Source organism: Nerophis ophidion, linkage group LG29, assembly GCF_033978795.1.
Source record: "Nerophis ophidion isolate RoL-2023_Sa linkage group LG29, RoL_Noph_v1.0, whole genome shotgun sequence".
In the NCBI taxonomy this organism is placed as follows: Eukaryota; Metazoa; Chordata; class Actinopteri; order Syngnathiformes; family Syngnathidae; genus Nerophis; species Nerophis ophidion.
Window position 1 is genome coordinate 13,582,123 of NC_084639.1, and position 10,000 is coordinate 13,592,122.

At 32.4% G+C, this 10,000-nt stretch overlaps 1 protein-coding gene across 4 annotated transcripts in view; it reads left to right on the forward strand.

The window, feature by feature from the left end:
- Positions 1-9,340, forward strand: part of slit3 (slit homolog 3 (Drosophila)) — a 601,438-nt gene extending 592,098 nt beyond the window's left edge. For all 4 annotated transcript variants that reach the window (XM_061891595.1, XM_061891594.1, XM_061891593.1 and 1 more), the window contains one exon: positions 8,655-9,340. In XM_061891595.1, coding sequence (XP_061747579.1) covers positions 8,655-8,908 — 254 coding nt within the window. In that variant the 3' untranslated portion in view covers positions 8,909-9,340. The remainder of the gene's footprint in view (positions 1-8,654) is intronic.
- Positions 9,341-10,000: the final 660 nt, after the last annotated feature.

Here is a 10,000-nt window from a genome sequence, read left to right on the forward strand (position 1 = left end):
TGCTTCTAATAGAGAGCCAAATACTAGAGACTGAGAACATTGCTCCAAAGTCAGGATTTATTGTTGATTTAACATGCATACAAAAGTAAACATTGCATCTAATAGAGAGTCAAATACTAGAGTCCGTGAACATTGCTCCAAAGTCAGGATTTAATTTTTGATTTAACATGCATACAAAAGTAAACATTGCATCTAATAGAGAGTCAAATACTGGAGTCCGTGAACATTGCTCCAAAGTCAGGATTTATTGTTGATTTAACATGCATACAAAAGTAAACATTGCATCTAATAGAGAGCCAAATACTAGAATCCGTGAACATTGCTCCAAAGTCAGCATTTATTGTTGATTTAACATGCATACAAAACCAAACATTGCATCTAATAGAGAGCCAAATACTAGAGTCCGTAAACATTGTTCCAAAATCAGGATTTATTGTTGATTTAACATGCATACAAAAGTAAACATTGCATCTAATAGAGAGCCAAATACTAGAGTCTGAGAGCATTGCTCCGAAGTCAGGATTTATTGTTGATTTAACATGCATACAAAAGTAAACATTGTATCTAATAGAGAGTCAAATACTAGAATCCGTGAACATTGCTCCAAAGTCAGCATTTATTGTTGATTTATCATGCATACAAAAGTAAACATTGCATCTAATAGATAGCCAAATACTAGAATCCGTGAACATTGCTCCAAAGTCAGGATTTATTGTTGATTTATAGTGAGTGCAAAGGCAGCAATATATGATGAAAAAAAGACGGCAGCTAAAGGACTTCCCTATTCATATAGTTGGAACACCCCCACCAGGTGAGCTGATTTTACGACTTCTGGTGCTGACGTAAGACAACCCGCGTCCCACATGTGACCATAGGATGAACACACATACTCTACGGTACTAAGACTATAGTGGCAATTAACAGTTACGTTCTACAGCTGGGTTGCCCAAAGTGCGGCACAGGGGCCATCTGTGGTCCGTGACTTCTTTGTCATCGGCCTTAAGCACATTACAAAAAATAAAAAAATAGAGAACTCATGTGCACCCCTGGTGGTGAAATCTATCAAAATGAAGGTGGTCCCAAAAAATTGGGATTTTTCAAATTGACTGTGTGTCGGTTTTAAAAGTGCTCCCCCTATGGTCAACATATGAAATAACAAGTGTGTGTAAGAAATTGAAATGGGACCCCTTTCGCCAAAATTAATAAATAAATATGTATATAGAGACATACTGTAATAACATGAAGTAAATAATGAAAATTAAAAAACAATTACAAACAAATTTAAAAAAAATTAACTAAAAGCTTACCTTTTATATTTGCATAGTATTGCATATTTATATTGCAAAAAATATTAACATATCTACAAAAGGTGGTCATAAAGAGGTAGGTTATTTTTCTCAGGTCTCAAGAAGGTAACAAATACAAGAGTGTGCGTGGTGTGTGTGTGTGTGGGGCAAGCGTGGCAGTGCCCTGTCAGATCCACCAGATGGTGCTGTGGTAGAATGCAAGTGTATAAACATCATGAAATGTTCGCCTGCTGTTTACGTTTAACTGTCGTCCCATTCTGGTTTGGTTTGCCACCTTGGTTTACATGTATTTCATCGTCAGGTTTCACTGATGTTCACGTGTAAAATTTCCACGCATTTTATCTACTCGTTGCCTGCTGTGTTCATGCTTGAATTACATCACGTTTTATAGTCATGTTTGCCTGCTATGTTTACGTGTAATTTTGTCACATTCTATCATAACGTTTGTTTGCTATGTGAACGATTAATTTTTTAAATATTTTATCATATTGTTTGCCTGTTATGTTCACGTGTAAATTTGTCATGTTTTCTTGTGATGGTTGCCTGCTTCTTTTATGTGTGAATTTGTCACAGTCTATCATAATGTGTGCCTGATATGTTTATGTGTAAATTTGTCACGTTTTATCGTAATGTTTGCCTGCTATGTTTACATGTAAATTTGTCACGTTTTATCATAACGTTTGTGTGATATTTTTAAATGTACATTTGTCACGCTTTATCGTAATGCTGGCCTGCCACGTTTACGTGTAAATTTCTCACATTTGCCTGCCCTATCTATGTTTACTGCTGTTTACATGGAAATATCATCACGTTTTCATGCTATATTTACAGGTAAATTTGTCACGTTTCATCGTATGTTTGCCTGCTGTGTTTGTGTGAAATTGTCACATTTTATTGTAATGTTTGCCTGTTATGTTTAAATGTAAATATAGTAATGTTTATCGTCATGTTTTCCTGCCATGTTTATGTTTAAATATTTAATGTTTGCTTGCTGTATGTACATATAAATTAGTCATGTTTGCCTGTTAGTTTTACGCGTAAATTTGTTACGTCTTATCGTAATGTTTTCCTGCTATGTTTACGTGTAAATTTGTTATGTTTTATAGTCATGTTTTACTGCTCTGTAAACATGTAAATATCATCACGGTTTATAGTAGTGTTTGATGTGTAAATAGTGTTGCGTTTTATCATGTTTTTGTCTAAATATTGTTACGTTTTACTGTCATACTTGCCTGATATGTTAACGGCTAAATATTATGTTTTAACATTATTTGTTCCTGCTCTGCTTACGTGTAAATTTGTCACGTTTTATCATAATGTTTTCCTGCTATGTTTACGTGTAAATATTGTTACATTTTATCGTCATGTTTTCCTGCTATGTTTACGTGTAAATATTGTTACTTTTTATCGAATTGTTTTCCTGCTATGTTTACATGTGAATACTGTGACGTTTTATCATCATATTTTACGGCTATGTTTACGTCTAAATATTCTGACTTTTTATTGTAATGTTTGCCTGCTATGTTTATGTGTAGATATTGTTACTTTTATCATCATGTTTTCCTGCTATGTTTACTTGTAAATATCATGGTGTAACATAATGTTTGCCTGCTAAGTTTATGCGTAAATATTGTGACGTTTTATCGTCATGTTTTCCTGCTATGTTTACGTGTAAATATTGTTACTTTTTATTGTAATGCTTGCCAGCTATATTTGTGTAAACGTGTTACATTTTATTGTCATGTTTTCCTGCTATGTTTACATCTAAACATATTGTTTCAGCATTATTTTTTCCTTCTATGTTTACGTGTAAATTTGTCACGTCTCATCGTAATGGTTTCCAGCTATGTTTACATGTAAATATTTAATATTTTATCGTAACGTTAACGTTTGCTTGCTAAGTTTATGTGTAAATTTGTCACGTTTCATTAAAATGTTTTCCTGCTATGTTTGTGTCAATATTGTAATGTTTGCCTCCTATGTTTACGTCTAAGTATTATGTTTTATTGTAATGTTTGCCTGCTATATTTATGTGTAAATATGTTACGTTGTATTGTCATGTTTTCCATCTATGTTTACATCTAAATATATTGTTTCATCATTATAATTTTTTCCTGCCATGTTTACGTGTAAATATTTAATATTTTATCGTAATGTTTGCTTGCTATGTTTACGTGTAAATATTATGTTTTATAATTATTTTTTCCTGCTATGTTTACGTGTCAATATTGTTACGTTTTATGGTAATGTTTGCCTGCTATGTTTACGTCTAAACACTGATACGTTTTATCGCAGGTGTCGGGAACCTTTTTGGCTAAGAGAGCCATATCATATTTTTTTAACACTGAGTACAACTAAGACCAACATTTTTAGAGTATAATAAGTCTCTTATTCTTTTTAATAACATTGTTATTCTGAAGCTAACCAATAATAAATAAAATATTTCTTAATGCGACTTCTTGAACTGGTGGGGTAGAAAACGGATGGATGGATTAAAATGCATGTGTTATATTTTCAATGTTGTTTTTAACACTTAAACAAGTTGAAAAACTTAGTGTTACCATTTAGTAGTCAATTGTACGAAATATGTACTGTACTGTGCAATCTACTAATAAAAGTTTCAATCAATCAATCAAAACTGTGATTACCAGCGGAATTGTTCATTATTGTGTTAAGCAATGTCGGTTAAGGTATCTGACAGCCAGATGCAGTCATCAAAAGAGCCACATCTGGCTCCAGAGCCTTAGGTTCCCTACCCCCTCTTTTATCGTCATATTTTCCTGCTATGTTTACGTGTAAATATTGTTACTTTTTATCGTAGCATTTTCCTGCTATATTTGGGTAAATGTGTTAGGTTTTATCGTCAAGTTTTCCTGCTATGATTACGTCTAAATATTATGTTTTATCATTATTTTTTCCTAGTATGTATACGTGTAAATTTGTCAAATTTTATCGTAATGTTTGCTGTGTTTACATGTAAATATTGTTACGTTTTATCGTCATGTTTTCCTGCTATGTTTATGTGTAAATATTGTTACTTTTTATCGTAACGTTTTCCTGCTACATTTGTGTAAATGTGTTAGGTTTTATCGTCATGTTATGCTGCTATGATTACGTCTAAATATAATGTTTTATCATTAATTTTTCCTGCTATGTTTACGTGTGACTTTGTCACGTTTCATCGTAACGTTATCCGGCTATATTAGTGTAAATGCGTTAGGTTTTATCGTCATGATTTCCTGCTATGATTACATCTAAATATTATGTTTTATCATTATTTTTTCCTGCTATGTTTATGTGTAAATATTGTTACTATTTATCGTAATGTTTGCTTGCTATGTTAACGTGTAAATATCGTAACTTTTTCCTGCTATATTTGTGTAAATGTGTTAGGTTTTATCGTCATGTTTTCCTGCTATGATTACATCTAAATATTATGTTTTATCATTATTTTTTCCTGCTATGTTTATGTTTATATTGATCATGTTTTTTCTTACCATGTTGTGTAAATATTGTTACTTTTTATTGTAACGTTTTCCTGCTATAGTTGTGTAAATCTGTTAGATTTTATCGTCATGTTTTCCTGCTATGATTACGTGTAAATATTATGTTTTCCTGCTATGTTTACGTGTAACTTTGTCACGTTTTTTTCTTAATGTTTTCCTGTTATGTTTGTGTAAGTAATGTTTGCCTGCTATGTTTACGTGTAAAAATTGTTACTTTTTATCATATTTTTTTCCTGCTATTTACTTGTAAAATTTACCTGTGTAAATATTATTATTATTTATCGTAATGTTTTCCTGCTATGTTTACGTGTAAATATTGTTACTTTTTATCGTAACGTTTTCATGCTATATTTGTGTAAATGAGTTAGGTTTTATTGTCTAAATATTAAGTTTTATCATTATTTTTTCCTGCTATGTTTACTTGTAGCTTTGTCATGTTTTTTCCTAATGTTTTCCTGCTCTGTTTAGGTGTAAATATTGTTACTTTTTATCGTAATGTTTTCCTGCTATGTTTACGTGTAAATATTGTTACTTTTTATCGTAACTTTTTCCTCTTATATTTGTGTAAATGTGTGAGGTTTTATCGTCATGTTTTCCTGCTATGATTACGTCTAAATATTATGTTTTATCATTATTTTTTCCTGCTATGTTTACGTGTAACTTTGTCACGTTTTTTTCTTAATGTATTCCTGCTATGTTTACGTGTAAATATTGTTACTTTTTATCGTCATTTTTTCCTGCTATGTTTACGTTTATATTTGTCATGTTTTTTCTTACCATGTTTTCCTGCTATGTTTGTGTAAATATTGTTACTTTTTATTGTAACGTTTTCCTGCTGTAGTTGTGTAAATGTGTTAGATTTTATCGTCATGTTTTCCTGCTATGTTTACTTGTAACTTTATCACGTTTTTTCTTAATGTTTTCCTGTTATGTTTGTGTAAGTAATGTTTGCCTGCTATGTTTACGTGCAACTTTGTCACGTTTTTTTCTTAATGTATTCCTGCTATGTTTACGTGTAAATATTGTTACTTTTTATCGTATTGTTTTCCTGCTATGTTTACGTCTAAATATTCTGTTTTATCTTTATGTTTTCCTGCTATGTTTACTTCTAAATTTGTCACGTTTTATTGTAATGTTTTCCTGCTATGTTTATGTCTAAATATTGTTACTTTTTATCGTCATGTGTGCTTGCTATGTTTACGTCTATATATTGTTACTTTTTATCGTCATTTTTGCTTGCTATGTTTACATGTAAATTTGTCACGTTTTATCGTAATATTTTCCTGGTATGTTTACATGTAAATAGTTAATATTTTATCGTAATGTTTGCTATGTTTACGTCTAAATATTGTTACTTCTTTATTGTCTTGTTTCCCTGTTCTGTTCACGTGTAAATATTGTTACTTATTATCGTCATGTTTTCCTGCTATGTTTACGTCTAAATATTGTTTTAGCATTATTTTTTCCTGCTATGTTTACGTGTAAATTTGTCACGTTTTATAGTCATGTTTTCCTGCTATGTTTACACGTATATATTTAATATTTTATCGTAATGTCTGCTATGTGTACGTCTGAATATTGTTACTTTTAATGGTAATGTTTTCCTGCTATATTTGAATGTAAATATTGTTACCTTTTATCATAATTTTTTCCTGCTATGTTTACATGTAAATATTGTTTCTTTTTATCGTATTGTTTTCCTGCTATGTTTACGTCTAAATATTCTGTTTTATCTTTATGTTTTCCTGCTGTTTACGTCTAAATTTGTCACGTTTTATTGTAATGTTTTCCTGCTATGTTTACGTCTATATATTGTTACTTTTTATCGTCATGTTTTCCTGCTATGTTTACATGTAAATTTGTCACGTTTTATCGTAATGTTTTCCTGCTATGTTTACATGTAAATATTTAATATTTTATCGTAATGTTTGCTATGTTTACGTCTAAATATTGTAACTTCTTTATCGTCTTGTTTCCCTGCTCTGTTCACGTGTAAATATTGTTACTTATTATCGTCATGTTTTCCTGCTATGTTTACGTCTAAATATTGTTTTATCATTATTTTTTCCTGCCATGTTTACGTGTAAATTTGTCACGTTTTATAGTCATGTTTTCCTGCTATGTTTACACGTATATATTTAATATTTTATCGTAATGTTTGCTATGTGTACGTCTGAATATTGTTACTTTTAATGGTAATGTTTTCCTGCTATGTTTAGGTATAAATATTGTTACTTTTTATTGTAATGTTTTCTTGCTATGTTTACGTGTAAATATTGTTACTTTTTATCGTAACTTTTTCCTCTTATACTTGTGTAAATGTGTGAGGTTTTATTGTCATGTTTTCCTGCTATGATTACGTCTAAATATTATGTTTTATCATTATTTTTTCCAGCTATGTTTATGTGTAACTTTGTCATGTTTTTACTTACCATGTTTTCCTGCTATGTTTACGTGTAAATATTGTTACTTTTTATCGTCATTTTTCCTGCTATATTTACATGTAAACATTGTTTCTTTTTATCGTATTGTTTTCCTGCTATGTTTACGTCTAAATATTCTGTTTTATCTTTGTTTTCCTGCTATGTTTATGTCTAAATATTGTTACTTTTTATCGTCATGTTTGCTTGCTATGTTTACGTCTATATATTGTTACTTTTTACCGCCATGTTTTCCTGCTATGTTTACGTGTAAATTTGTCGCGTTTTATAGTCATGTTTTCCTGCTATGTTTACACGTATATATTTAATATTTTATCGTAATGTTTGCTATGTGTACGTCTGAATATTGTTACTTTTAATGGTAATGTTTTCCTGCTATATTTGAGTGTAAATATTGTTACCTTTTATCATAATTTTTTCCTGCTCCGTTTACATGTAAATATTGTTTCTTTTTATCGTATTGTTTTCCTGCTATGTTTACGTCTAAATATTCTGTTTTATCTTTATGTTTCCCTGCTATGTTTACGTCTAAATTTGTCACGTTTTATTGTAATATTTTCCTGCTATTTTTATGTCTAAATATTGTTACTTTTTATCGTCATGTTTTCCTGCTATGTTTACGTCTATATATTGTTACTTTTTATTGTCATGTTTTCCTGCTATGTTTACATGTAAATTTGTCACGTTTTATCGTAATGTTTTATCGTAATGTTTTCCTGCTATGTTTACATATAAATATTTAATATTTTATCGTAATGTTTGCTATGTTTACGTCTAAATATTGTCACTTCTTTATCGTCTTGTTTCCCTGCTCTGTTCACGTGTAAATACTGTTAAATATTGTCACTTCTTTATCGTCTTGTTTCCCTGCTCTGTTCACGTGTAAATACTGTTACTTATTATCGTCATGTTTTCCTGCTATGTTTACGTCTAAATATTGTTTTATCATTATTATTTCCTGCTATGTTTACGTGTAAATTTGTCACGTTTTATAGTCGTGTTTTCCTGCTATGTTTACACGTGTATATTTAATATTTTATCGTAATGTTTGCTATGTGTACGTCTGAATATTGTTACTTTTAATGGTAATGTTTTCGTGCTATATTTGAGTGTAAATATTGTTACCTTTTATCATAATTTTTTCCTGCTATGTTTACATGTCAATATTGCTACGTTTTATTGTAATGTTTGCCTGCTATGTTTACGTGTAAATATTCATACGTTTTAATCGTCATGTTTTCCTGCTATGTTTGTATGTAAATATTTCATATTTTATTGTATTTGTTTCCTTGTTATGTTTATGAGTAAATATTATTACTTTTTATCGTAATGTATTCAGAGGAGTTTTGGCTGTTTGATAGCAAAAGTAGTCACTCACGTGCGCCGTGTGTCTTGTCCAGAGGTGGCGTGCCAAGGCGAGATGGTTCGCGAGCAGCTGAAACGCCACCAGCCACTGCGGACGTGCGCGTCCACCAGCAAGATCCCGCGCATGGATTGTCCTCGCTCCTGTCAGGCGGCGGCGCCGGCGGGCGTCTGCTGCGGCGTGACCAAGACCCGCAGGAGGAAGGTGGTGTTCCGCTGCACCGACGGGACGTCGTACTCCGAGGAGATGGAGACGGCCCTGGAGTGCGGCTGCGGCGTGTGTCCCTTGTAACACCTCCTCACTTCTGGGGCTCTGTTGACAACTGTGGGAGAGCATTATTTTTATTAACACCATTTTTGTTTACACATCCCGTTTGACGGTCGCCAGTTTGCTGCAGGAGAAACCACAATGGGGACACGTGTGTGTGTGTGTGTGTGTGTGTGTGTGTGTGTGTGTGTGTGTGTGTGTGTGTGTGTGTTGACAGAGAGAAATATATTGTAAGATACAAGTGAGGGGAAAAAAAAGCATAGAACTTATTTTTATTATGGATTTTCTTCTCTAAAAGACGATAAAGGACTGTTTAAATATGTTGATTATACCACGTGTTACATAGGAGGAGAAGTTAGTTTGTACCTTATATGAGCAGCAAAAAAGGGATTAACATTCTGTCAAAGTATAAGAAATGATGTGTATGTGTACATCTATATAGAAATTATACCCTAATACCATTAATTGTGTATTTTTCCAAGTGGTTAGCATGATCTTGTCGTGGGACACTTTGGCTGATGGCCACTAGAGGGAGCTCACTTTCAGGAAGGAGGGGGGGTCAAAGAGCTTTTTTGGAGGGCTCAAAAGAGGGAACCGTACGTGCCTCGCTAACACGCTTCAGACAGCGTCCTCACCTCGGAGACGCTTTTACACAGAAATGTATTTTTGTCAGGAATAATGTTGGGTTTTTGACAATAATTCCCATCCAAGTTTAGACGAGGGAAGTAATATTTTACATAGTTTTTTGCGTTTTCCGGGAATTACTCTACTCCGGAATGCTTCAATTAATGCTTAGAGCAGCGCCACCCTTTGCTTCGCCGTTATATTTGAGGGTCACTTAATTGCCTCTTTTTTTGATAATTTCTTCTCATTTTTGTCAATATTCTCCAATTCCATCCTTTTTCTAACGCTTGTCCCTATCAGAGTAGCGGGGGGTGCTGGAGCCTATCTCAGCTGCATTCAGGCGGATTTTATCCTCAGTTCTCAAGACAATATTCTCCAATTAATGTCCGGAAACTTGCGAAACAGGCTTGTAGGGATGAAATAGTGTCCGTGTTTTTTCATAACGAATATCTATCTATCTATCTATCGAAATATCTACAGTATATATATATA